Below are 27,423 nucleotides of genomic sequence, written 5' to 3'. Positions count from 1 at the left end.
CAACACTGTCAATTTCTTTGTTGGTTTGTGTGTTTGTTTGTCTGTGAGCAAGATAACACATAAACAGCTGAACGGAATTCCATGAAACTTGTTGGAAGGATGTGGTGTGAGTCAGAGAAGAATCAATTATATATTGGTGTGTGGATCCAAATAAATGGGGGAATGCAGGGATTGTTTTTTCTCACTTTATTCAACAGTTTCACCATTTTCCAAGGAGATCATTTGTGGATCTTGATTTTTTTATAAACAGGCACATTTATGGAAGAGATATCGAGTGTGTGAAATTTTTGGAGCAGCTTGATTGGATCTAAGGAGACAGTTGGACCATTCTTCTTGAAACATACAGTGCCAAGATATAGGTTTTTCATATGGTGCAAAATGCAGAGAATGTATACGCAAATAATATTAGATATATGTTCAATGCTCCAAATGATCAAATCCCATACATATGCAAATGGGAGGTGTATAATTTATCTGGAGAAAGTAATTGAAGCACAATGCCTTCAATATTAGAGAATAATTTAAAAGTAAAAGTTTGGCACACAGTGACTCTATATACATGCAATCTTTTTGTATATACATTTGTGTTGGGAGGTAACTGTTTGTCTGTGTGCGTGTGGACTCTTTGAACCTCTCTGCTCACTGAGCTTCCTTTCAGCCAATAAAACACATCCTCTGCTAACTCTGATTCCATCTCAGTTAATATTCAACTAGTTCACTCGCTTTGTTCTCCTCTCGAGCCTGTAACCAATCATGTTGGCAGATTTTTAAAATGAGATAAATGTTCTCGCGGGATTGTGGGATTGTTTCTTTTTGACGGAGACCAGTATGAGAACGGGTTTCTTTAGTCTGGCTCCGACCGATTCAATGCTGGTCACACATATAAGTCTGGCTGTGAGCCTTCAAACTCCATCGACAGAGTGTGTGACCCTGATGTACTGTTCATATATTTCCCCATTTACACTGCACCTGCTTCACTATAATGAGCCAATATATCTGCTCACTAATTGCCCTAAATACATATCATAAACCTCGGCCTGGAGAAAGGCTGTCCAACAGTAAAACAGACATAGCATGATGGCAACTACACACACACACACACACACTGGTACAAATCACATGTGCATTAAAACACACAGACACAAGCAAATAGCTCATAAGCACACACACTTGCAGAAAAAAACATAACATATGATAGCGTACGAAACCATGTGCCGTTACACACACACACACAGAGACACTCACACACTCTCATCCAGCCTTTTAACAGGGGGCTGTAAATAACATGCAGCCATTTCATTAACGAGGTCCAGCCTGAAAACTCCCCGCCTCTCCTCTTTTAAAGTGCTCACACTTCCTGTTTAAAGTTACCCTAACCTGGCAACCCGGCACATGGCAACCTGCTCATTCAGATGAGCTGCTGGGGTGCGGGGGTGCGGGGGTGGACACGGTGGTGTGACCTTAAAACTAAAACAGAGTGGCTGAAGGTTTAGTCATCAGCTACACACAACGTTTCAATCCCAAAATAAAAAAAAAAAATGGTTATTGGTGGATTCTAAAAGCTGAGTGGACGTTTTAAAAGCAGAGAAAGAAAGAAATGTATTCATCAATTTTAATGTGAATGCAATAGTCCATATTAGCCCGAGTTCAAATGTCTTCAGTTTTTGATACATTACACAAATTGTGGAGTAACACATTGTACATTTTTATAGTTATGTTGTTATTCTGCCTTTTTTGGGGGGGAAGACGAACTTCCATCCTTGGATTCTCACCTGTATGGAAGCTGCAGTTCAAACCACAGTTTAGGGAAAACGTTAGAAGGGTCAAATGCAAACGAAATGAAATTAGACTTGACCATGATTTTGTGAGTGTGGGAGAGGCTGGAACTTTCCACATGCTGTTTCCAGTGTGGCACAGGAGTGCTCACCACAAATGATAGCTGTGTGACGGTCGCTGCAGAGACTTTGATTTAAGAGAAGCACGTTGGTCATTAGTGAGCCGAGCCACATTCTGGCACACACACGGTACATGAACAGACACACACACACACTTACACACACTAGAACCCAGATGGCTTTTACAAGGCCCCAGGCCTTCTCTGGCCTGCCTGCCTGGTTTTTAATTATGTCGATGGCCGCCCGGCCCAGATAAAATGGGTCACATTTAACACGCCTCTACTCACCTTCACAGACACAACACATGCGCTTGCACACTGCTGACACACACTCCGACACCTTGCATACATACTAGTGATACAGCTCACGCACAGACACACACACACCTTTACAGTGGAACCCACTTGTGTATTATACAAACAGTAAATTTGTGGTATTCAACTCAAATAGTTTTACTATGACAATGTGTGTGCCTGTGTGTGTGTGTGTGCGCGTGTGTGTGTGTGTGTGTGTGTGTGTGTGTGTGTGTGTGTGCAGATTTACAACCTGTTTCCTCTTTAGCTGTCATTAGCCTGCTAGACATGGCTACACAGGTGTACTATTACCAGCATCTGTAATAGGCCTTACACACACACACACACACACATATATACACACACACATTATTTTTAAAGGCCCAATCTATACTCACAGCAGGGCTCCTCCTGAGGAAACACTCTGCCACTGACTCTTTATTCAGACTCAACCCTCTGCATTTCAACTGAAAAGGTTTGGTATCTGAAATGTACATTTTAGGATGTGACAGATAAAAAGTTCAAATGGTTTGATGCAAATCACGAGTGTCTGTATTAATAGAAGCTTGTTTACGAATGGTTGACATGAACGTTTACTGTTTAAACAACACATCTGAATACATTTTTACTTTATCGTTTCTCAGGATTGACCAATGCAGGGAAATTTGTACTACTTTAATCAAACCACAAAAAAATGTACACTTGAGAAGGTACAATTTTGAGTTAACCAAAATTAGTTGTGTAGGCTCGCCCACATCAGCTTTGCATTCATGACAGTGTGAGTCTAATGTGCTTGTGTGTGTTTTCCATGTTGTTTTCTAACATATGGGTTCAAAACAGGATCTGAGATGAATGTTTAAAGATTATTTCGGTGCCTTAAAGACATTTGGAATGTGTAAATAATGTAGAAGTAAGAGCTTTGGTTAATATTGGAGTTCATATTCAAAGCAGGAAACTTCTCAACATTGATATATTACACAAATTTTATTTAAATATTTAAATAAACTCTTTCTCCAGTAACACATTTTTTCTACACATCCACAAACTTTCATTTTTCCACTTACTTTCACAGGTTTGAAAAGGGGGATACACAACCACAGCAATTCAATTATTTCTGAACATCATTTCACAGGCTCAAAATCTTTTTGACCTTTTTTTGGCCCAAAGTTTTCTCTTTACTCTTCTTGTATGTATCGAACATCACATCCTACAACACATTCACCTTCCTCCCACATTTAGTGACATGCATATAGAATTAAGAGTTAGATACTTTTATTAATTTGACTGGGCAACTTGCTTCACTGCCCTGAAAGCACTGAATTTATTTAATAGTGAACAATCTCTCATTTTCCGTCTCTCGCTCTCAGAGAAGGCTTATTGACGGGACCCCTAGTGTGCCTGTCCACCTCTCACTTCCACACACACATACACACAAATGTGAGCGGACACACACTCATTTAGACTGCTGAGTGATGTGGCAGGGTAGGGGCATCTCTGCAGGCCCCCATCCATCACACACACACACACACATGCTCATACACGTAAATGTGCACAAACACATTGGAGGCTGTGGGGATCTGCAGTCTGTCAGCCGCTTTATTAGTCTGTCCGTGTGTGTGTGTGTGTGTGTGTGTGTTGTGTTGTGTGTGTGTTGAGGGGCCTCCCAACTGGAAACAGACCCTGTTCCAGAGAGGATACACACTCTCACACACACTTCTTTATTTCTTGTTAGTCATCCTGCACCTTAATTTGCAACACCTCTAACAACCAGCTCCGCAGTTGACCTCACAGCCACTCAATCTGTCACTGTCGCTGCTCCGTTTCCATGACTGTCCCTCCCTTCATGTCAAAGCAGTATGCATGTGTGCATGTGTGTGTTTGTGTGTTTGAACAGAATTCTTCCTTTTTATTGTCTACAACCACCCTGGCCTTGTGTTTTGTTGCATGTGCAATTGTGCATGTGTGTACAGCTGCAGAGAAGGAGAGACGTTTCATTTCCACCTCTGCGCCTCTACCTGAGGAGCTGTCATTCCACGCTGCCCCCTAGCGGCTATAAGAAGAAGTTCATCATCAGTCCTTGCTTGTCTCGCTGCACATTGTCACATATTCTTCATCCAGATATGTTAAAAGCATGATACAAATTAAATGGCTTCCCTCATATTTCTTCTTTCTCTTTGAAACAACCTGTTTTCATTTGCCGGCCACTTCCCCAGGATATGCCTCTGTGAACAAGGGGAGAGCTGGCCTTCTCTCGACATGTTCACAGTCATTCCTTACTGTTTTCCACAGATATATAAAAAAAGCTTAAATGCAGAGAAATCTTTCAGCTAACGTTTGGTGAAAAACGGGTTTCTTCTCTATCTTTCTTTGTGGGACCTCACTTCCAAAAACACAGACTTCTTCATAAATGGATGGTCATAATTTGTTGCTCGTGTTGATTTTCCCTGATGTGAGAAAAATATTGTGTGAATACGGAGACTCTTTTCTATCACAAACAAGTAGACACACATGCAAACTAGGGTGTGTTCACACGTTGAGGCCGCGGGCAGCGTAACAAAGCACTAAGATCACGCTTGATAAAAATATGCCCTCGGAGACACACAATAACCTCGCACTTAGGTCTCACATGCTGAAAGTCTGCTTCTATCTCCATCTCACATCAAAATCACAATCACCACACGCTCTGAGCTGCTATTTCCATTTTCTGCCCTCCATCTTACAGAAAATAATATGTACCTTGTCAGCAACGTCTACCCGTACGTGCAACTTTCCTCTACTAATTCAGCCCTGCGCTCCGCACACATCCGTCAGATATAACTGGCGGGGGAGAAGGCATGCCGAGACATCCATTAAAGGTTCCTAGCTGTCAAAGGTTCCCCTTTGTGTTGTGAGGAGCAATACAAGTGTCGTGCTCTTATCAGAGCTTCCTGTGGAGTTTGCCCTGCATCCTGTCCACTCAGAGGCGCTTCTCTCTCCAAAGTCTCATTGTGTCGGTGCGTGTGTGTGTGTGTGTGTGCGCGCGCGTGTGTGTGTGCGCGCACTCACTCACACATTGGTTATTTCCTGAAACTATTCAAATAAAACTATAGATCAAACTTTGGATGTGGAATATAGGTGATATAGATTTGAATGATAGTGGAATACGCTTAATGAGAGTGACTTTTTTTCATTTTACTTAATATAAATGTGTATGTATAAATGTTAATTCCCCCTTCAGTTATTACAACTGTGATCTTATCTTCATTTGTTTTGCCAAATGTATCAGTTATAATAACATTGTATGCTGTGAAATCTAGAAACCCAGAGAGGCAAAAACACGAGCAGGCCAATCATCATTAAACAGTTTTGACACATTATGCGAAAACAATTTATAAGGAGGTGAAACAAAAAGTGAGCACCTGTTAACTTACAAAAAAAAACTGTGCTCATAGTGTTGAAGGCCAAAGTTGACCCAGGAACTCAATCTCTAAACAGTGATGGATATTTCCAACTAACAGTTTAAGTAATAACTTTAATGTTCACCATCAGTTTGATCACACACCAGCTACTGTCAAACATCTCTTTTCCAAATTTGACACAATCCAAATCTGCAGCTCTTATCACTGTGAATGTCATTTTTTAATTAACTCCGCCATTACCTCTGCATGGTTGTCTGTTTTGTAAATTTTCAGTTTCACGTAAACAAGTGGAGGGAGAAACTTAGTTAAAGGAAGTGGCATGGGTCAGGGAGGAACCCAATCAGTTGTGGGGCAGATCCAGATCAGGGGATGTTTCCTGGATTTTTTTTTCATTGCCTTCCAGAGAATAGTTCATGGATCTTGATGAAAACAAGGGGCCTGATATGCATGTGTCAGTGCTCTTTGATGCAGGTTTTGGTCCTTGACACAGGTGCTCTACTGAGTGCCATTCTAGTTACTGATAAGAACGATTGTACAAACTCACAAAAGATTCAATTCAATAAAGTATAGGAATCATTTAATTGAGGAGAGGAATGGGTTGTTGAACGCCGGCCCTTGAGAAACTGGCCTGGAGAGTTAGGTTGAGAGAAGGACCTCGACAAATGGAGCTAATCAACACAGAAACAACAACCCTGATATCCCAGCGTTGTCGTTTCTGTCTCGGCCTCTGGTCTGAGAAAGGAGGTTGTGGGAAAAAATATTTCAGTAGTCAGGTTGGCTTTGTTTTCTCGAAACCCTTTCACACGTGGAGCTGATGATTTCCAGCTGAGTCCTCGTCACCCACATGACGTAGATAGGGAGTTGGGGGGGGGGCAATGAAAAAGGAAAAGGTAAATAAACAAACAATCAGCCGTGGGCTTGTTCTGGCTCTCCTTCTCTGTTGCACCTCATTTGAAGCCTTATAAATCAGGCTTCCACCCGGAGACAGGGTGTTAGCAGGCCTCCCAGACAACACACACACATGTGCACGAACTACACACACAGGTCTGCTGCTCATTAAGCCCACGATCAAGACCCTCAGCTGTGTGTGTGTGTGTGTGTGTGTGTGTGTAGGAGAAGAGGGGTGAACAAAATGTGTGTGTATTAATACGACCGTGCTCGATATGTAGGTGTTGTAGTACTCACACATCTGTTCAGAGTCTAGCTACTCTACCTTCACATTCTCAAAACACCAATGATCTCGGTTTTTCTTTGTGTTCATAAGACATGTATGATACCTGTGACTGTGTGTGTGTGGTGTTGGGGTATGTTTGGTTAGTTATCGCACCTAAAATAAAAGCCTGGACTCACTTGAGCCGAGTGTTTGAAGTGATAATCCAAGAGGAAGAGACAGGAGTCAGTTTTTATATAAAATCCTCCATTGGACATTACCATAGTGTTCTTGTGAGCGTAACTCAGCGTACTTGACAGAAAATACATAAGAGGAACTGATTACCATAAACGGTTCCACTCTCACAATCAGCAAATGCATTTACACAAGCAGCGGTTTTATTTCAAGCAAGTCAAGTCAAGATTTGGATGAACTACTTTTAGCCGAGGCATTAACAGGCGGTGCTATTCTGAAGCAGGTGTAGTTTGTGAAGAGGGTAAACTCACACCTTGGTTCGAAAGTAGCACAACATAACCACCACATCAAGCCATGCGTACACACATCCGCCTGAAACGGTTACCGTATTGGTTCAAACAAGCACATGGCAGTCCTTCCACACCTCCGACCAGACCCCTTTACATATATATTTACTCACCAAACTTGGCACCTGCACCCCCGCCCACGAAAAACACGCCTTCTGCACGCGTTCAAGCCAGACAACAAGAACATGACCATTCACACTTTACGAGCTGGGAAAAAGAGCACCATAGCGTGCCTCAAGAAAAGGGCAGCCCGTTAGGGAAGTTCGCGAACCTTGCACATCTAAAAACGTCAGTGGGTTTGTTGGTTCTTCTCCATCACACCTCGATTCCCCTCTGCAGACATTCGCCTGTGATTAGGAGCGCGCAAGAGTCGAGCTAGAGGTCAGCGCTGAACTCTGGCCAGGCTGATTGGGAGTTGTAATTAGAGGAGTTGTTCTGTCTCAGGCCAGTTCTCCCCGGAGGAATCGCACAGGCTCAGTATCACATGCGGTGCCGCGGGCGAAATCGGAGCTTCAGCCCTCAGCTCGGTCGAGGGGGTTAACTCGGGGGTTTCAGCCGAGCCGCCCCCAGATTCCCCAGCACCACCGAAAACCACACAGACACAGATGCCAATGGACACACATGCACACACACGCACACAAACACACAAACACACAAACACACACACACACACACACACACACACAAATGCACTCAAAGGAGGCAAGAGGAGAAGGCACATACTTTTCCTTTTACAATCTTTGCAATTATTGTTGTCTGATATAAAATATCAATTCTTTTTGCAATTTCAGGGACTTGTATAGATCTTTCTATTATACATAATTTCCAATTTTATCAAGAACGAGATCCCATTTTCTCCACAGCTTTGTTACTCCATCCTGGTTTTCCCCTCAATTTTCGCTCCACAATAAGCCCCTCTCCTCCTTTTCTCCTCCTCCTCTTCCTCCTTCATCTTTACCTCCATCCTCCTTCATTCTCTGTGAAAGCGGGAAACATGAAACCTGCTCTTGGAGTCTCAGGGGGGTGTCGGGGTTACAAAAGGTGATCAATATGTGCCAGAGAAAGTCTTTAGACAAGTGAAAGAAGCCACAGTTAGTCTACTCCCTCCTCCATTCACCTACTCTCCTTCTTTCCTCTTCCAGTTGTCAGGACTGACAGGGTTAGGTGGCCCTAACACCCACTGACATGTTGCCTCTGTTTGTCTTAAGGTTGACTGACATCAAACTCCTGGCATAGCCTTGTTATGTTACGTTTAAAACGGCCCAGAACCTCCTTGAAAATGTCCCTTTTAGAAATATTGCATTTTCCATATTGGTCGTTTGATGATAACCTGTTGTTTATCATACATATTGTTCCACTCTTTTTCCTAATGTCACCTGTCACTCTCCCAACAGGTGGTCGATGACATGGGAAACGTCAAATTTGCTCTGGACACAGGCCCGGATGCCACCGGCCCCAGCTGGCTCAAATACGTCCGCTGTGCCCCGTCATTCGAGGAGCAGAACCTCGCCGCCTGTCACCTCACCGGAGACCAGGTGAGGGGAATTGTTCTGGTTGCTTCCCATCCCCCAGTTTAGACACTTTGATTCGCGTTAATGTGCATGAGCAGGTTTGCATATGTGTGTGTGTGTGTGTGTGTGTGTGTGTGTGTGTGTGTGTGTGTGTTTACTAGTTTATAGTGCCGTAAGGAAGTGATCAACTCCAGAGGCTGAAGAATAACCTGACACTTACCATCGCACAAAACTTGATTTTATTCTGTAGACAGAGTCGTTTCTCTCTTGCTGCTTCCTAAGGCCCATCCACTCTCGCTCTGAGGAAACTCGCGTAGGGCCTCAGATACTTTTGGAAGGATTCCCAGTCAGTGCCCATAAAACCCCAACTGCTTAACTAGGCTCTAACCTCAACCCCATGCAATGTGTGCGCCACAACTTACTGCTGCAGTATATGAGCATATTTTCCCTGTTTCTGTTTGCCCTGCAGAAGCAGTTTTTCTCCTGTTATGCATTGCTGAGTCTTATCCCAGTTCCTGCTAAAAGAAATACCAGCTGCCATGTATTCACACATATTTCATTTTCATTTCGGGGGCAGTTTGAGAGTGAAATCGTGCCTGCTCAAAACAAACACCATGCAAGGAGCAAAGCAGGACTCAGATGAGGCACTGAAACACGAGTCATGATGCCAGGGTGACAGTAACCAAATGCATCCATATGACTCGCTTGTGTGTTTCCACATTCCTGTCACTCCGCTGTTATTTGTTTCCTAATCCCTCCCTACATGGCTCTTTCCCCCTCCTGTCTCGGTCTCGAGCCGCCTGTTCCTCGCCGTCTTTGTCTTCTTTCCCCGTCCTCGTGTCTTGATCTGCCACCTGTCACTCTGTCACACCGAGGGGACAGGCTAGTGTGTCCGTTTAAGCCACAGACATTAAGCCTGACCGATAGAGAGAAAGGGGACTCGGACCTGGTAAGAGGGCGAACACACGGGGGCCTCCGAGATTGACAAGCACCAATTGGCTGGCAACACCAACGCGCCTAATCCTTTTAAGATTTTCACATCAGTGCCCCCTGCCACTGCCACACAATGTCAGGGAAAGAATCAGGACACCGGCGAAAAATGGTGGTGAATTATCAGACCCAGAAGAGGCCACGTGCACTATGGGTTTTTGATGTGGTTGTTTGTACGCAGCATATGGCTTTGCTTTTGTTTGCCTGACCAGTTGCTTGGTGTGTAGTGGCTCACAGGTATGACCCTATCATTTATTTACAAACATCCCACACACACATATGCAGCCACTCAGTGCTAAAATGTATAATTTAACAGACTATTCAGTGATTTTTTCCTTTTTCTTGTTTTATCGTATCAGCATGCACAATGCATGAGTTTATGGAAATATGTGCACACTGGGCAAATTCAGATGCAGGGAGTAACCTTTTAAAAAGCAAGTGGATAATTTATTTGTTTATTTGTTTGTCATTAAAGATGCACGATGAACAAATGCATGAATCATCATGCATAATTTAGATGTTTATGGCCTTGCAATAATTTGGTATTATTTTGTATATGTTTCATATGCAAGAGTAAATCTACTTTGGATACAGATTCTTTAGAAGTTAAGCTGGTCTTTGCATTTTTTTACTTTGTGTTTTTTATTGTGTGTTTGTGTGTGTGTATGTGTGGGTCAGAAAGATGTACTAGTGCTATTTGCAGGTATCTACAGAAAGCCACTGTTTCAAAACAACTTTCTCACCAGATCCTGCTGCTTGCAGTTTTATCCTAATGCAATAGTCGGACTACTCACCATGTTTTATATGTGTGTCCGTGTGAGTTTATGTGTGTGAATGCATTTGTCTAGCACAATAAAACAGTTCCCATTCATAACGAATAAACTGGTGTGTAAGCCACCCCTTTCAGTGGTTCTAAGGCCAAAGTTGCATCTAAGGAAACGGCTGAGAAACCGAGAGCGCAATGGGTGGGGTGTGAGTGTGTTTGTGTGTTTGTGTGTGTGTTTTGTATGTGAGTTGGTGTGTAGGAGATGGGCTTTTGAAAAAGAGATGAACCTTGTCCACCTTCTTGTCAGTCCTTCATCTTTTGTGTTTTGGAGTGGAGCCCTTTCCAACAGTGTTTGATCTGCCCCTCTACCCCCGGATGGATCCATCAATAAACAGACACTGTTTGTGTGCCTGTGTGTGTGCGTGTGTGTACGAGGCAACACTGGGGGATTATTGCGGCCCCTACGGCTGGCATTGATCGATGAGGCATCTGTCCCCTGAACACTGGACAGAGATGGGAAGAGGTCAAGACAGGCATGAGTGTGTATGCCTTGTACTGTAGGAAACACACACACAAAGAAAAACGCACAAAGACAAAGACACACTCACACACAAAAAGAAAAAGATTTTGAAAGATTAAAATTATTTAAAGACACTATAGATCTTAATTAGGAAGGTAATTAAAAAGTACTTATTAATGAACTCTCTATTTTTGTTTAAAAGAAAAAAGATTTAACAGAAGCTTACCACAAAAAGATTTATCTAATAACAAATCTTGATCACATAAAATGATACGAGATTTCATGATTTTTAAAATGAACAGAATACAAGATATATTTCATATAAAAATTGTGTGAAAAATTATTTTGAAAATGTGCCAAAATTATATTCTAATTATTTTAATTCTTTATAAATTATGAGAGTTGTTCTCAAGTTAAACTATTTTTGTTGCGTTTTTTGAAATGTTTTTTTGTTTGATTTTGTAAAAACAAGTTAGGATATGGATAGTAATCAAATAATAATGCTAATAAATATAGAATTTAAAAATAACAGTTTTGCTGATGAGTGAAAAGGCTATAGAGGGAGAAAAAAAATCAGAATTTGTATTTAAGTTACTATTTTATTATTACTTATCTCATTTAATCCAGACCTGAGAGCTTCCCAACCCAGTGCAGATAAGTTTGGGCCAAAGTGGAAGAAAGTGAAGGAAACAGTGCTGCAGCGCTGTGACCACAAGTTCAGTAACATGTCATCAATATGTCGATCGATAAGGTAGATATTTATGATCTTATCTATACGTTCGCGTGCGTGTGTCGGTCCGTGGTTTCCATGGGGTGTGTTTGAGGGGAGCGCGGTGAGTTCAAGTCTGCCGAGGCTGTCTAATCCATTATTTACATCGATAATAGATTTATTATCAAGCGGCGGCTGCAGGGATCGGAGATGCGGGGAGGGGTCTGCGCCGTAGATCCCTCAATCCTTTTGGCTGGAGATAAGACGAGGAGGAGTGGCCGTCGGGTAACCGAGAGAACACCGAGGGGCATTAGGGAATCACTAATGAGAGAGAGAGAGAGTCCGAGAGACAGAGAAAGAGAGAGAGGGAGACTCATCATCATCTTCTTCATCATCATAGAGAGACTCGCTCACTTGACTAGATTATAGAGCTCAGCCCGGCAGACGCGCGCCGGGCTTCATCCAGCCACAGGGACCGATCCGCGACCGTCCGTCCGTCAGTCCGTCCGTCCGCTGCGCGCCAGGCTGCTCCGCGACCTCCGCTCCCCGGCCCCGCTCCGCTCCTGCGCCCCGGCTCCAGCGCTGCCCTCCCCGGTAGACCTACTATGGGTTGCGTCGCCAACTCCACCGGGACTGAAGTGCTCCTGCAGCTGGAGGCTCTCCGCAGCGCCGCGCAACTCTCCCAACTCCTCCGGCTCACCGAGAAGAGAAAGGTCAGGTCGGAGAAGTGTAGAGAGAAGAGTCCGCATCCAGAGTGTGGTTACTGTTGTTAGTTATAACTGTTATAACAATGTAGGCCTAATAGTCTCTGTAATATTAATTGTAAGAAGGTTTTTAAAAAAGCTGGTCCTGGTCTCTTCTTAGGATCACTAAGTGTTGCGAGTTGTTTTCACCAGCTTTTTCCTCCATGTGTGAGTGTGTGTGTGTGTGTGTGTCTGTGCTCTGCCCTCTCTGCACCGTTGGATTGGTGCAGAGCGCCCCCATGCGCTCAAAGGGCACATGTTTCTGCACGCAGCCCCTTGAAGTCGATGTTTGCGCTGTGCTTTATTGCGATGCTGTTTTATGTTTCAATAGAATAATTGTTTTCTTAAGTTATTTGATTTGGTACATTTTTATTTGATGTGTATTTTTTATGTACGAGCGTAGTTTGCTTCACAGGTTTTTCTAGATGCTGGGTAGAGACATGAGGCCTTGGGAAATGAATGGCCTCGGAATTTTGTCACAAATTATGTTGTTGTAATCTCAGTTTTCCTCGCCTTTATTTTAGTGGAAAAATAAACCTTAAAGTCTGTGAATAATCACATATTTTATGCTGGATCAGACTGTTTAAAACGAGCTGAGTTAAAGGGGATGTTTTGTGCCGATAAGACCCGACATTCTACAGTTCTCTGCAGATGGAAATTAAAAAAAAAGTGTTTTGATGTTTATTTCATTTTCGTTCAGACAGTTTAGATTCATTACAACGTCCTCTTTTAATTGGATTTTTTCCACTTTTCTTTTAATCAACGTCAAATTGTTGTGAAATAACACGTAACCTAATCTAATCCTCGTTCTAATTTACCTATAACGGGTGAAAACTTTATATTCGTTTTGTTTATTTTCTATAAAGTGTGAGTAAATGTGGAATGAATTATTTGGTGTTTTTATTAAAATTAATATCCGACAGCCTTTTAATTTGGACAGATAAGTAGTAAAAGTGTGAATATTTAAGAAGATAAATGATCCTCAATAGAGTCTGGTTAATATAGTTTAGATTAAGACATGCATTATTTTTATTTTTTTATTTTAGTAACAACATATTAATATGCTTATATAATCAATTTTAACATAAAGTCCTTCCTTTAACTGCGATGGTAAATTCTGAAGCTTCAGACTTATTAAATCCATGTTGACCTTAAGTTAAAGTCTCTCTCTCTCTCTCTCTCTCTCTCTCTCTCTCTCTCTCTCTCTCTCTCTCTCTCTCTCTCTCTCTCTCTCTCTCAGATTTATTATAAAGCGGTGCGGGACATTGACGCAGGGGAGGAGCTTTTAGTGTATATGAAGGACGGCATTTTCCCCGAGGGATCCATGGCACCCAACCTACAAGGTAAGATTAATGCGCGTCATTAGCGCACATTTTAAACAAACTCCAACCTGCATCCTGTGCTGCTCTAAGCGGTCAACACACTCCAGAGTCCGTTACATGTGATGAGAGGAGGGACAGAAAAAAGAGACACCATCTCTCCTTTCAAGAATTTTCCTCTTTCTTTTTCTCCCACAAGAAATGTGAATTATTCAAATCATGAATTTCCACAGAGGAATGAAATCCCCACTAAGGCCTGAGGCTGAAGGCCGCGTGTGGACCAGTGATTTAAAATGGACCTGCCAATAATAATGGAGGCTGTGGTCTGAGCTGTGTGCTCACAAAGCTGGGAGGTGGCTAGTGGAAAATAAATTGGCCCATGTCATGTTCCATCCTGAGCAGGTTGAAGCTTTTCTCTTAACGAGGAGATCAGACAATATTCAGAACAGTATCCTTCAAAACACATCATGACCTTTAAGCTGTTTGGAATTGTTTTACCTCGACCAATGCACAGTAAATTAAATCTTTTTATTTTTTAGGCCAAATTAAAATTCACAGTGATTTGGTGTCCTTGGGAATTGGCCATTTGCTCTTACCACCAGAAACATAAAATAAATTAATAGGCCTATGTCAAGTATTAAATAAACAGATGAAATAAGGTTAGACTTAGCTTTTTAATAATATTATGCTTAAAATGACTGGCCTCTCACCAGCAACAGATATGCTCAAGAATAGTTCAAATGTTAAATAATATAAAATGTGTTGTTTAAACCTGATAATTGAATTTGATTAAATAGTGATTTACTCGCTTTAAGCCAATGTTTCCCGTTCGATTCGTGTTAAAGAATTTGGTATTTTGGATTTTTGTGAATCAAATTAGATGTTGAGATAATTCAGTTGTGCATTTATTATTTAATCTTTGCTCTGCGGTTATATGAACACTCAAAATCTGCACGATCGTGTGAGGTGCTCTGCTGTCCGCTGAGAGTCTCACATTTCAAAGGCCACCACATTTGTAGGTGCTCTCAGCCGCCCGTCTCCACCCCCCCCCCCCCCCCCCTCTGAGTGGGTAACCTGACTCACTGCAGCTACCTTTCAACCGTGTCTCTGCACGTCAGACTGAATATGTTCAATATTTTATCTCATAATCTGACTTGGACAGCTGGTCAATGTCGACCTGGGCTTTTCTTTCAATGTTCACCTAAGCGTAAAAGGGCCCGTAGTTCCGCTGTATCCTCGAAAACATCTTGGACTTATTGTGCTGAAGAGCAGTTGTCAGGTAAACGCCGTTTTGCTGTGTTTCTGGATCCACGGATGAATAACAAAAAAATCGGATTACTCTTACTTGTCATTGGTCATAAAAGGACTGAGGGAGCGCAAGATGTGCGTGAGATGTTGTGCAGTTCACTATAGTCCTCCTCCCCCCGTGCGTGATTCACAGTTTATGCACTGATCTCAAATCGGGGAGCTCAAGACTATGGACGAGAACCAGATTGGCGTGTTGTAGGAGTGTGTCAAAGGCGGAGCAGACTTGTAAATGATTTGTTCATTTCCTCTGCGTGTGTGCATGCAAGAGGGAGGCAGACGGAGAAAAGAGAGACACTCCACCTGCCAGAATGTGTGCGTGCGTGTCACAGCCAAAGTATTTGGCATTGTGTGTTTGTGCGAGAGATGGATGAAGGCGGGCAGGGGGAAACAAAACGAGCATCATAATTCATCTGCCGTATGAAGATGTTTGTGATGAAGTGAGACAGGCAAACAGAGAGAGAGAGAGACAGCTGTCCACTCACCGCAGTGATCAAAGTCTCTGTATTGTGTGCTTGGCTCCATGTATCTGTGTTAGTGTGTGAGAGCAAGAGAGGGAAGCTAGTGTAGCCGGGCTGAGTGGGAGCTTGGCAGTGCAGCCCTGCTCTCTGTGTCTGGCTTATCAGAGAAGGAATTTGAAGTAGAGGACTTGAGGAGTCCCCCGAGACCTCACCCATGCTCCCAGATTAGCTGCTAAACTGCACATAATTGTGCTTCCCTTCGTCTCCCAGAGAGCTATTAGTCTCCCCTTTATAACCCCCCTACACACTCACCCACCCCATTCCAACCCAACCAAGGAGCCCGGACCAGACGAACTGAAATAATGCAGTTACGCTGATGCACACACGCAAAGCCCCTTCATTTGTGTGTATCCTCGGTGAAACACACACACCTGAGGATCCATATGCACCTGAAGGTTTCTCAGCTGCTGTTGCAAGAGGAGTTGTACTTTCTTGAAATATGTGCACACTGGTGTCAGAGTTAGTTTAGCATTTGAGCTCAGTGTAATGGGCCATTGACCGAGAGGTCATTTATCCTTCTCCCCAAGGTTAGAAAACATTGATGTCGCTCCACTAATGCCCTTTTAATGTGTCCATGAAGTTCCAGCTGGATAAACGGCCACATGGAGTAGAAAACAGGTGAGCAATGCACCGCAAGTCGTTTTGGATAAACCCATTTAGTGCAGCTTGAAGTGATGGATGGGTGCGTGTGGTGTGTTTGGACACCTACAGGGGTTCAACTCAGACTTTGGTTGCTTAGGTCATGGCAAACAGTGTACATGGCAGGGTGGTGCCGAAATCACCACGGGGTTGGCGCCACTGTGCCCCTGCTTACCTCTGTTCCTTGTGGCTCATTCTTTTTGGAAAATGCTCACATAAATACATGCGCACAAACAGACACACAAATACACAAACACACACACACACACACACACTTCTGTCCTCGCACAAAGACTCTCCACTGGGCTTTTCCCTGATCTGTTGAACTTGGCGTGTGACTCAGGAACTTGCTATTGAAAAACTTGGCCCGAGTTTTATGCGTTTGACCTTGATGGTGAGAAGTATTGTAAAGGTTATCAACATGGAAGGGGAAGACCGGCCCCTCTTGTTTCCCCTGTGTGCTATTACACCAACAGTCTGAAAGCCAACACTTGCTTTAACAAGCAATAAGCTGTGTTAATGAAGGCTACGTTTCAATGCTAATTGATTTCCATTTTATGGGAATGTCAATTACAGGATTGTTGCTTGAATGGGAGTCTATTTAGCTGTAACTAACACAGAGATAGACTATTGTTCTTGTTAAATGACTATTGACACTTTCTTTATCACAGTTATAACAGTTTGTTACTTGGCTCGGCTTCTTCAGGAAGATGCAACTTAAAGAATGTAAATAAGCACTCTATCGTTTCTTTGTGCAGCAAAGTCACTATTGTTTTGACTTCCATAAAATATAGCTGTTGCCTTCGCCAGGGAGGTTAGGTTTTCATTTCTTCGTCTGCAGGATTACGCAAGAACTACTCATCCAATTTTCATGGAATTTTCAGTGGGGCTGGGGTATGTCCCAAGGAAGAACCCATTTAATTTTGGATCTGAATTAGGAATTCTACATTTTTTTTAACTTTCTTTAACACTGCAAGTATGCATTATAAAATATGGATCTGGTGAATTTAAACATGGTTAAACAAATGGACTGTTGGGTTGTAAGTGCCCTTCTACTTCTATTTGCATTCATTAAAAGTCACAACTGCCCTTAGTTGTTGACGACCTTATGGTAAACAAATATTTTGTCCTCCTCTAGAAATCTGGTTTACCTGAAAATTCCAATGTAGAATGATACTTGAAGTTTTGAGATGTGTTCTTTATTATTATGTGGACTTTAACATAATAAACAATAATTTAGTACCTTTTAATACTTTCTTTCTCAGTGTCAAACTACAATAGTTAAACAGCTGATTCATGTCAAACCTCTTTTCACACAGCTAAGATGATAAAGACTTGAATTGTGTGACGGCTCAACATGTCTGTGTGTGATTGTGTGTTGGTAGACGAGCAGATGTACCGCTGTGAAGACTGTGATGAGCTGTTCTCCTCAACGCTCGAGCTACGGCGGCACCAGAAGTATTCGTGCACCAGCGCTGGCTCTCTCTTCGACTCACTGAGAGAGGACTTCAAACAGGAGCGCGAGGACAGTGACGAGCCCGTCCACGAGTGTAAAGACTGCGAGAAGATCTTCCCAAACGAGTACAGGTACACAGACACACGATGACAACACTTTCTAAAAAAAAACGAATAGCCAACGCACACTTAACATACTCACTGATCAATGTGTGCTCTCTTCATCAAGTCTGGGCCAACACATGATAGTCCACACAGAGGAGAGGGAATACAAGTGTGACCAGTGTCCAAAAGCCTTTAACTGGAAGTCCAACCTCATCCGTCACCAGATGTCACATGACAGTGGCAAGCGCTTTGAGTGTGAAAACTGTGATAAGGTACAGCATACCCGGCACGTAAGTTGTACACAGGACACACAGGCTTCAACGTCTTCAGAAATTCTCATGGTCTTGTATATTTTTTAGCCTTGGTACATAACATTACTAGATATTGATTTTAGCAAATGTATGTGGATGCTAAAGCAATACGTACAAATAACAATGTCAACATCTAATATATAATAACAGGGAGAAAATACAAATGTATTTATGTTTTTTCATTGTTAATTATGGCGTGCAATGCATTTTTCTTTCAAACTTCAGGTGTTCACAGATCCCAGCAACCTCCAGCGCCACATCCGCTCACAGCACGTGGGCGCACGCGCTCACACGTGTCCCGAGTGCGGCAAGACCTTCGCCACCTCGTCAGGCCTCAAGCAGCATAAGCACATCCACAGCAGTGTCAAACCCTTTATCTGTAAGTGAGAGCACAGGGAGTTCATTCTGGCCTCATTCTTATCACTACATTTATTTTATTTCTCTTTTTTGTCAACCTCCTCAATCTCTCCATCATTAATTATTGTGTATTTCTGAACTAAGCATACTTGTTATGTCCAGAGATCATACCTGTGTTGCTATTAATTTGATTACACTGTAAATAATTTGACCTATTCACTTAAGCTCCTTTTCCACAGAAGGCTTTCTGACATATAGTCTAATCGATTTGGACTTTTTTACACTAATGAAAAATAAGCAAATACAATGTTGATTATGAATCACAGACCTATATTTTCTACCTTTCAAGTAAAGTAAATTGAAAACATATGTATTGTAATTCTGTCTTTAATAAGTTCAGTAATTATTTGGCATTAAATACATCACAATGCAGCTACAGTAATTGGGAATGATTTAGCTGTTTCCATTTGCAGAAGGACTGGTTGCTTTCATCCACAGTAGCTCCCTTTCTTTTTTAGGACTATTTCATAAGTTTCCATGCAGATGTATGTTGAAAATGATTTGGTATTCAGAGTTAGAGACAGTGTTAAAATGGCTTAACCAGGCCCTGATGGGCTGTGTCTTTTTGCTCCCCCAGGCGAAGTGTGTCACAAATCCTACACCCAGTTCTCTAACCTCTGCCGCCACAAGCGCATGCATGCTGACTGCCGCACCCAGATCAAGTGTAAGGACTGTGGGCAGTTGTTCAGCACTACCTCCTCCCTCAACAAGCACCGTCGCTTCTGTGAGGGCAAAAATCATTATGGCTCTCCTGGAGGGATGTTCAACCCTGGCATCCCCATGAGCTCCAGCCCCATCATGGCTAAGGCCAAGTCCCATCATCACCACCTTTCAGCTCTTAACCAGTCAGGTTTAGGATTCACTGACTACTTTCCCTCCCGACCTCACCCTCATGCTGGCTTGCCCTTCTCCCCAGGACCCCATGGCTTCCCATCCCTTACCCATGGTTTCCCAGGTATCTTCCCACATTCACTGTATCCCCGACCACCTTTATTGCCGGCTAGTCCGTTGATAAAGAGCCCGCCGGGTAGCAGCAGTCAGGAGGTGAAGCTTCCTCGGAGTCCCCTACATTTACCTCCACTGTCCCTGGTTAGCTCGACAAACAGCAATGGAGGCAACAGTTTGAGTCAGATGGAAGACAAAGAGAAAGAGAGCAAACTGGATTTGTCCTCTAGTGGAGAAGCAAAGTCAAAATCTAAGATGGCCGACATGTCGGACGGAAGTGATCTTGAAGACGTTAATACCACAAGTGGGACAGATTTGGACACCACCACTGGTACTGCTTCAGGTGATGGTTCTGACCTGGAGAGTGACGGCGAGAGTGAACGCGAGCGAACAGGCAAAAGAAGGAAGCCATCTGGGGCCATGTCAAGTCAAGAAGGCCACCAATCAGAAGACACAAACAGTGCGTTGATATCAGCCATGTCTAGTTCGGGGAATCTCGGGCTTGATCGGCCATTTCTCTCTTCTGTATCGTCCCATCATTCCTTCTTCCCTCCGCCTGATGAGCAAGCCCTCCTACCCAGTACCACGAATGCCAATACAGCCACCACAGATTCCATCAAAGCCATTGCTTCTATTGCGGAGAAATATTTTGGTCCAGGTTTGATTGGTCTTCATCAGGAGAAGAAGATGGGTCCATTGCCTTACCATTCCATGTTTCCCTTCCAGTTCCTGCCCAACTTTCACAACTCCCTCTATCCCTTCAGTGCTGATCGAGGTGTCCTCAATCCCAGTATGTTCTTCAAGGCGGAGCCCAAGTCACATCGAGAGCAGCTTCATAAGATAGTTTCTGGTGCCCCAAGCGCTCCTGCTCCCACAGTGGAGTCACCATTCGATCTCACCACAAAACCCAAGGAGCCCAAGTTATCTCATCCTAGCCCGACAAACCCCTCACACCCCAACAGTAGCACTGGGAGCAGTAGTGGACCTTTAGCGATATCCGGCGGTGAAGAACAGCCATTGGACCTCAGCATTGGCAGCCGGAGCCGAGGTGGTCATAATGGTGTGGCAGCTGAGCCACACAACCGAAAGAACCACATGTATGGAGTCCTAAAGGGGATCTCCATCAAGGATGAAACACCAGCTGGGTTCCCCCACTCCCAGTCATTGCACCAATCCTCCATCTCCCAGCACCAGCAGCACCAGGCCCAGCAACATCAGCCACCACCCCTGCACTACGCCAAGCCCTCTGCATTCTTCATGGACCCCATATACAGGTATTTCAGCCCCGATTCGACCAGAAACTGCTGTTGCCACATCAAGCCTTTTATGTACACACATTGAAGATGGTAGAGGTTGGTGGTTAGTGTGTGATTGAACCTGACCTTGGTACGTAACCCCCCCGCCTTGTTGTTGGTCCAGCAGGGTGGAAAAGAGGAAGCTACTTGACCCCGTTGGAGCTTTGAAGGAGAAGTTCCTCAGGCCCTCACCGCCACTCTTCCACCCACAGGTAATATTACAGCACACACACACACACACACATACACACATTGCAAATAGAGGAAGGCGCTTGCCGCAATCTTAGTTAGAAACAGTAAGTGGTACATGCACTTTGAACAAAACCTACATCTAGGGAATACCAAACAGCGGAATTGACTCCAGGTATTACATATATAGACTTATTACTCCCAGATGCTATCAAGTATTACGTTCATACCATGTATTATGTGAAAATACTTCACTCCTGCCTCCCACGCCGCTGCAACCTGAATTGATAGGGCCCTATGCACCATCATTCCACAGTGTTGATGTTATTTTCTCAAGGGTTCTGTATGATTTCTCCTTTGTTTACCAAATGGCGCCTGTGTACCTCGTCACTTCTACCTTTTCAGAAGACACAGTCTGTTATCGCAGCCCCTTTGATAATCAGTCACATTGTTCGACTGTCCCTGGGCCCTCCCCTGCCTCTGCAAATCTTGATTGCAAGGAATGATAGTATTAATAAAAGAAAGAATAATAACAGTTTGATTTGTCCCTCTCCTGGCCATACTAATCTTAGTCGTGGCATTGTTTCATGCGCTGAGAGCCCACAGGCCAACTAATAACTCAACCCCCTCCAAGTTTTTTTTCTCTGTGGCTGGCTGGCTGGCTAGATAATAGCACCGTGTCCATCAAGGACATCCTGTGTTTGTGTCCAGGAGAATGGGGGGCTCTCGTTGGGGAAGCGGTTTAATCTGACCTGGAAATCTGTGTCCTCAGTCAACTGTTACTTTGCAATACACACATACACACAGACAGATACGTTTACACATGACTATGCATTAACATATAGGACATTTACATATACGTGTATGTATGTATTTATGCCTTTACAAATGAGAAGGTTAAGAAAACCGTGCTTGGAGTGCATCCATCATCACTTTCCACAATCTTCTTTAACACTATGTTCTTCATTGGACGGATGGATTCAGAACTGAAGCCATAATTCTTTGCCTTTGTATTTCTGGGAAAATGCCTGTGACCTTGGTAGTCTCTGAGAGATTGTAATGTGACAATAAGGAGAGGATGTCAAGCCACATGATTGACTCTATGTCAGTTATTTAATTCATAAAGCTTATCAGTGTTTGTAAATCAGAACTGATCGATATTCCTGAGATGAAAAGTTTTCACAGGCCCATGACTAAAGAGGTCTTATATCGGAGTGTCTCAGCTGTGATTCCCCCTGTGATCCAAACACAATGCCACCTCTAATTCAGTCTCATGATGGAATCACGTCGCTCCACCCGTTCTCAGACTGCGAATAAACACGTCGAGACAGAGTGTCTGTCCCTGTCTGTCCCGTCCCGTATTCACTAAAAAAGGAAGGATGTAAGCTGTTTTTGGCAAATAAACTTCTACATAACTGGCCCCCTTTGTTCGCAAGCTTCTAGGGGAGGGGAAGCGGCTATCGGTTGGGGGTATCTCAAACTATATTGTAAGGGTCCAATCGTGGGGCCCTTAAATGCCTCATTTAACCAGTTTGCCAGTCTGCCACAGTAGCTTTGGTAGAAGAAAGTAGGAGGGGGGAGAACAAAGCCCTGGTTGAGGCTGGAGGTGAGGGTGTGTGGAGGAGGTGCACTGGAGAAATGGTACTTGAGCATTTGTGAATGTGTTACAGGTCATGGACTCGCCTTTAGAACAAACAACAAGGCTAACTTCTGATATACTGCTTCCTCACTGCTTCCGTTCTCTTTCCCTCGCTCCCTGTTTTTATTTCTGACATTGTGTCTTTGTTTTCGATGTTTTTTTTTTGTGCTTTAAAACACAGACACATACACAAACACACACGCACGTACACACACACACACACACACACACACACACATACACACAGATACACACCCTTCAGTGGGTTTCTATTTAGGTGTAATGTTATGATAATAACATCTTTCATATATTTGATCTTACCTATTACTCTTTTTGTCTTTTCTGCAGATGTCAGCCATGGAGACCATGACAGAGAAGCTGGAGAGCTTTGGCGCTCTAAAGCTTGATGCACCCAATTCACTGCAACACTCAGCTCATCCACTGTTCAACTTCCGCTCACCACCACCCTCCCTCTCAGAGGCCATCCTCCGCAAGGGCAAGGAGCGCTACGCCTGCAGGTCAGTGGGGCTGGGGGGGCCGCTCAAAAGTGGGCACACAGCTGCAGTGCTCAACCTGCCACAGTCTGACATTTGATAAATCGCAGTTGTCAAATCTTAAAAATGACAAATTGAATAGTTGTTTTCTTTTAAATGAATTAAATATTAATTCAAATGTAGACAAATAGGGTGAAATTGTCTATTTTGTATTTTGTTTGTGTCGATGCTAATTAACACTACTTTAACACACGACTCCTCTTGATAACGCCTTGATCTAATACAAGAGGAGTAAACATGTCACAGAAGACAACATCTTGAAACAGATCTAACTAATCTAATCTTTCTCTTCTCCAGGTACTGTGGGAAAATCTTCCCTCGTTCAGCAAACCTCACCAGACACTTGCGGACACACACAGGGGAACAACCCTACAGGTATTTGATTCTATTCTATTCTATCATTCAGTCTGTCTATCAATCAATCAAATTTATTTGTATCGCCCATATTCACAAATCACAGTTTGCATCATCTATTCTATTCTAGTTCAGTCTTGTTTTTAATCTTTATGAAATTCTCTTTTCTTGATTTATTTCCTTATTTAGTTATCTCAATTATGCGAATTAGGGAAGTGCCTCTGTAATCTGCCAAACTGGTGTTGGATTCCAATACAAGCTTTATAAAGTAGCTCAGAAGTGTTGAATCCAACAGTATATTTTTTGTGCTTGTTAATGTCATCATAAAAAACAGTTACATTCATTAAGTCATATTGGACGACCGACTCAGTAGTGTAAGCTGCTCATTTAATATACATCTAATAAATATTCTGTATTGGGGATAAAAAAGCATCAGTATTAGATGGTGAATTGTTATTGACGCCCTGAGTTGACAGATCAAGTCAGTGCATCTGTTGAGAAAAAAAAATGAAGACATTAAAAAACATGATTAAAACTTATTCTAAAAAAAACACGTTGTAGTCGAAATCATTCGATTTTTAGTGTTTGTATTCAGTCTTCCCATCATTCCAGCTACTCAAAGATTTTCCAAGTTGTTTTCCTCTAAATGTCTCTAACCAGTATGCTCTTTCTTTAAGACACATTTAAAACCGGGCCTCAAGGTGTTCCTTGCTCACCTCCAGATAATAAAATCACCACTAACCTTTTATTTGCTTTGGTCCTTGCTCCCTGTGCCACTCCGCTTCTCTCCACAGCCACATTCATTATCTGTCTGTTCTCTTTTGGCAGGTGTAAATACTGTGACCGCTCATTCAGCATCTCGTCCAATCTTCAACGCCACGTTCGCAACATCCACAACAAGGAGAAACCCTTCAAGTGTCACTTGTGCAACCGCTGCTTTGGTCAGCAAACCAACCTCGACCGCCATCTCAAGAAGCACGAGCACGAGAACATTCCTGGTCAGTTTGCAACATCTATGACTCAGTTGACTCAGAGTAAATTGAGACTTGGAGAACTGCAAAATGCAGTTATGAAACGAGAATTAGAATTTTGTGTTGAGTTATTGGACTGAATAATGAATGGTTTGCATTACTCATTTGGACATTTTAAATCTTCACCTCAGTTGGTGTTGTGGATGATTTAAAGAGGGAAAACCGCTTAATTAAAGAATTCACACTCCTTTTTCCCATTTCGTTGCCAAAAACAGCGTTTTTCACATCCGTCATGGAAGTATGCCCCCGCGGAGGGTTGGAAAGAGAAAGTTTTCGTCTACTGAGTGATTGCTTGTTTGAGCACTTACATCCCACTGATTTGTGCTTGACAACCATGTTACATTTCTAAATTCAAAATGACACCTGAATGAAACAAGCTTGAGCACATGTACAGCTCATTCACAGCGGAGCCGTAAAACGCTGTGTGACAGCACCAATGTACTAAATGACTTTATCAAATACCAAAGAATTCTATTGTTTGACGTGACTTTGTTAATAAGAGGCAATTCATGGACAAGTTCCTCTTGGCAGAGTGACCAGATGTTTCCTGATGTGTCCTGAATTAGAAGCTGAAATCAGATTCTTAATTCTGAGTCATATTGAAGTAAACAACAGCATCTGCTAGAATTATTGGATGTATACTGCAAAGATAAAGACCGAGAAAACACTCCTTGGCTCCGGCCGGCTCCTTAACTTCAACATAAACATGGATATTCTTATATTTTGTAAATTACACAGTGCCCTTGAATACCACTGAGATACATCCAAGACCAATGTTATAAAATCTGTAAGAAAGGGAAAAGTTTTAAAAACAAAATGAAGGGAAAATATTTTTCTAAACCTATAAATGTTACCTAAATATGAGGTCTAAAGCAAGGTTTGAGTTTGACTGCACATTGGCCAACAGTAGAAGACTGTGGTTAAACTGGGCATCTCCTGTGTGGGAATATTCAGCAGGGTGCCGGCACTAAACCCTGATCAGCTCAGACTGTATGAGAGGGTTGGGCCGGTGCTGTCTTATGAGCGAGACAACCGGGGGGGGGGGGGGGGGGGAGTTAACGGGACAGAAGTAAACATCAACATGCACCTCAGTGCATGTTCTCAGTTAACTATGGTACAATGTTTAAATTTGGCATCCTCCTTTATATTTCCTGGAATTAGAGAACATGCATGTACAAAAATAAACAAAGGTCTTCCTTCTGTCTTTTGTCCTAAGCCACAGTTTATTTTACATACAAGATTCCAGAAACTGTTTCTTTAACCAAAAGAGGGGGAAAAAATGCACATCTCAGCTTTTTGATTTATTATCACAATGTGAATAATGTTCATAATAATAACCCTCATGATGTTTTGCATTTCCCTCATACTCATCTATTGTGCATGTCTGATGGTCATCAAACTAATCATCCCTCTGTGTTTGGATGTGTGTCTGATGTGTGTGTCCCTGTCTGTGTGTGTGTGTGTGTCCGCGACAGTGAGCCAACAGTCCGGGATGCTTTCCAACCTAGGAACCACGATCTCCTCGCCAAACTCCGAGCCAGACAATCATGCACTTTTAGACGAGAAGGAGGACTCATACTTCTCAGAAATCCGCAACTTTATTTCCAACAGTGAGATGAACCAGGCCTCCAGCTCCATGGATAAGAGGTAACAAACAAGAAACCCGCTCGCACAAACCACATTTGTGTTAAGATTTCTGCAAAGCCCTTCAGTGATTTACATTTGATCTAGGAGCATAACCAATCTTCTCTTAATGCCAGGCTCGAATTCTTACCCAAATCTTGTCCTAAATTTAGCCTCAGTGCAAACTCCAAAGAAGTAACAACATTTGGTCCAAACATATGTGGATATGCAGGAAAACACAGTGTTTACAGCAGCTGTGCTTAGAGGTCTGTAGCACCTTCCCTCTCCTCAGAATGTTAGTGCTTAGTGCACAGCACCCTCTAGTGGATTGAAGATGCATGGCAGTAGTCAGCATCATCATGGCTATGTCCTAGTTTCATAAAACATAGAAATAAACTAACAGTAGTTACAGTTGCTAAGTTGATACATTAAAATACATTTAATTCATTGCAAATGAGACTGAAACTTTTTTAAGTCAAATTTTTTATTTAATTTAGCATCTGTTCTGCAATCATCAACAATTTACCTTAGCTCCTGCAGCCTTGAATCGTTTCTAATTTGTCCTTGTTTAACAGAGTAAATATTAGCATCTTTCCATTTAAACATACTACTGTCCATTTGTGTGTTGTTTGGTTTGTTTGTTTGTTTGTTTATATATCAGCAAGGATAGAACAGATTTCTATGAAACTTGGTGGTGATATGGTTCAGGGAAGAGTGAATTTAACAAAAATCATGTGAATCTGAATCAAGAGGCAGATCCAGGATACTTGATGAAAAAAACGGGAACATCTCAAGATCTGATTTCTTTTAGTGTGTGAAATTTGGTTCTCTTTGATTTGACAGTTGGGCCTTGGTGGAGGTATGTGCTCTACTGAGTGCTACTCTAGTAAAAATTGTGAATTGAGTCTAATATGTTAAATCAAAGATTTTCCAGGTTTCACACATTTTCGACAGCTTTATTAGCGCTTTGCGGAGAGCTGCAATTTAAACCTTCTGACTGTAGTTGATAAATAATTCCGCTCACCAAAAGCTGGCAGGAGTGGTCATCTTGTGTTATTGTTTTTTTTCACTCTAAAAACAAGAATTTTCTCGTAAAATGATGATTTTAAACCGAACAGTGGATGAAAAGGTCAGTCTCCTGCTATAAGTCCTCAAATACTTTAGAAGAAGACATCGTGAAAGAAAAGGAGGATGAACGTGTTTT

The 27,423-nt window shown here is 42.7% G+C and overlaps 1 protein-coding gene across 2 annotated transcripts in view; it reads left to right on the top strand.

Moving 5' to 3' along the window:
* The window catches only part of prdm16 (PR domain containing 16), a 170,293-nt gene that overhangs the window by 137,408 nt on the left and 5,462 nt on the right, over nucleotides 1–27,423 (top strand). The window contains exons 4-14 of one of the 2 annotated variants that reach the window (XM_062392558.1): nucleotides 8,673–8,813; nucleotides 13,758–13,860; nucleotides 17,687–17,888; nucleotides 17,986–18,133; nucleotides 18,398–18,551; nucleotides 19,167–20,808; nucleotides 20,954–21,041; nucleotides 23,006–23,175; nucleotides 23,509–23,586; nucleotides 24,394–24,563; nucleotides 26,072–26,243. In XM_062392558.1, the coding sequence (XP_062248542.1) occupies nucleotides 8,673–8,813; nucleotides 13,758–13,860; nucleotides 17,687–17,888; nucleotides 17,986–18,133; nucleotides 18,398–18,551; nucleotides 19,167–20,808; nucleotides 20,954–21,041; nucleotides 23,006–23,175; nucleotides 23,509–23,586; nucleotides 24,394–24,563; nucleotides 26,072–26,243 (3,068 nt within the window). Of the gene's footprint in view, nucleotides 1–8,672; nucleotides 8,814–13,757; nucleotides 13,861–17,686; nucleotides 17,889–17,985; nucleotides 18,152–18,397; nucleotides 18,552–19,166; nucleotides 20,809–20,953; nucleotides 21,042–23,005; nucleotides 23,176–23,508; nucleotides 23,587–24,393; nucleotides 24,564–26,071; nucleotides 26,244–27,423 lie in introns of both variants that reach the window. The other variant, XM_062392557.1, reaches the window with a different exon arrangement.

Source organism: Platichthys flesus, chromosome 7 (assembly GCF_949316205.1).
Source record: "Platichthys flesus chromosome 7, fPlaFle2.1, whole genome shotgun sequence".
Lineage (NCBI taxonomy): Eukaryota > Metazoa > Chordata > Actinopteri > Pleuronectiformes > Pleuronectidae > Platichthys > Platichthys flesus.
This window is presented reverse-complemented; position numbering and strand designations above follow the sequence as displayed.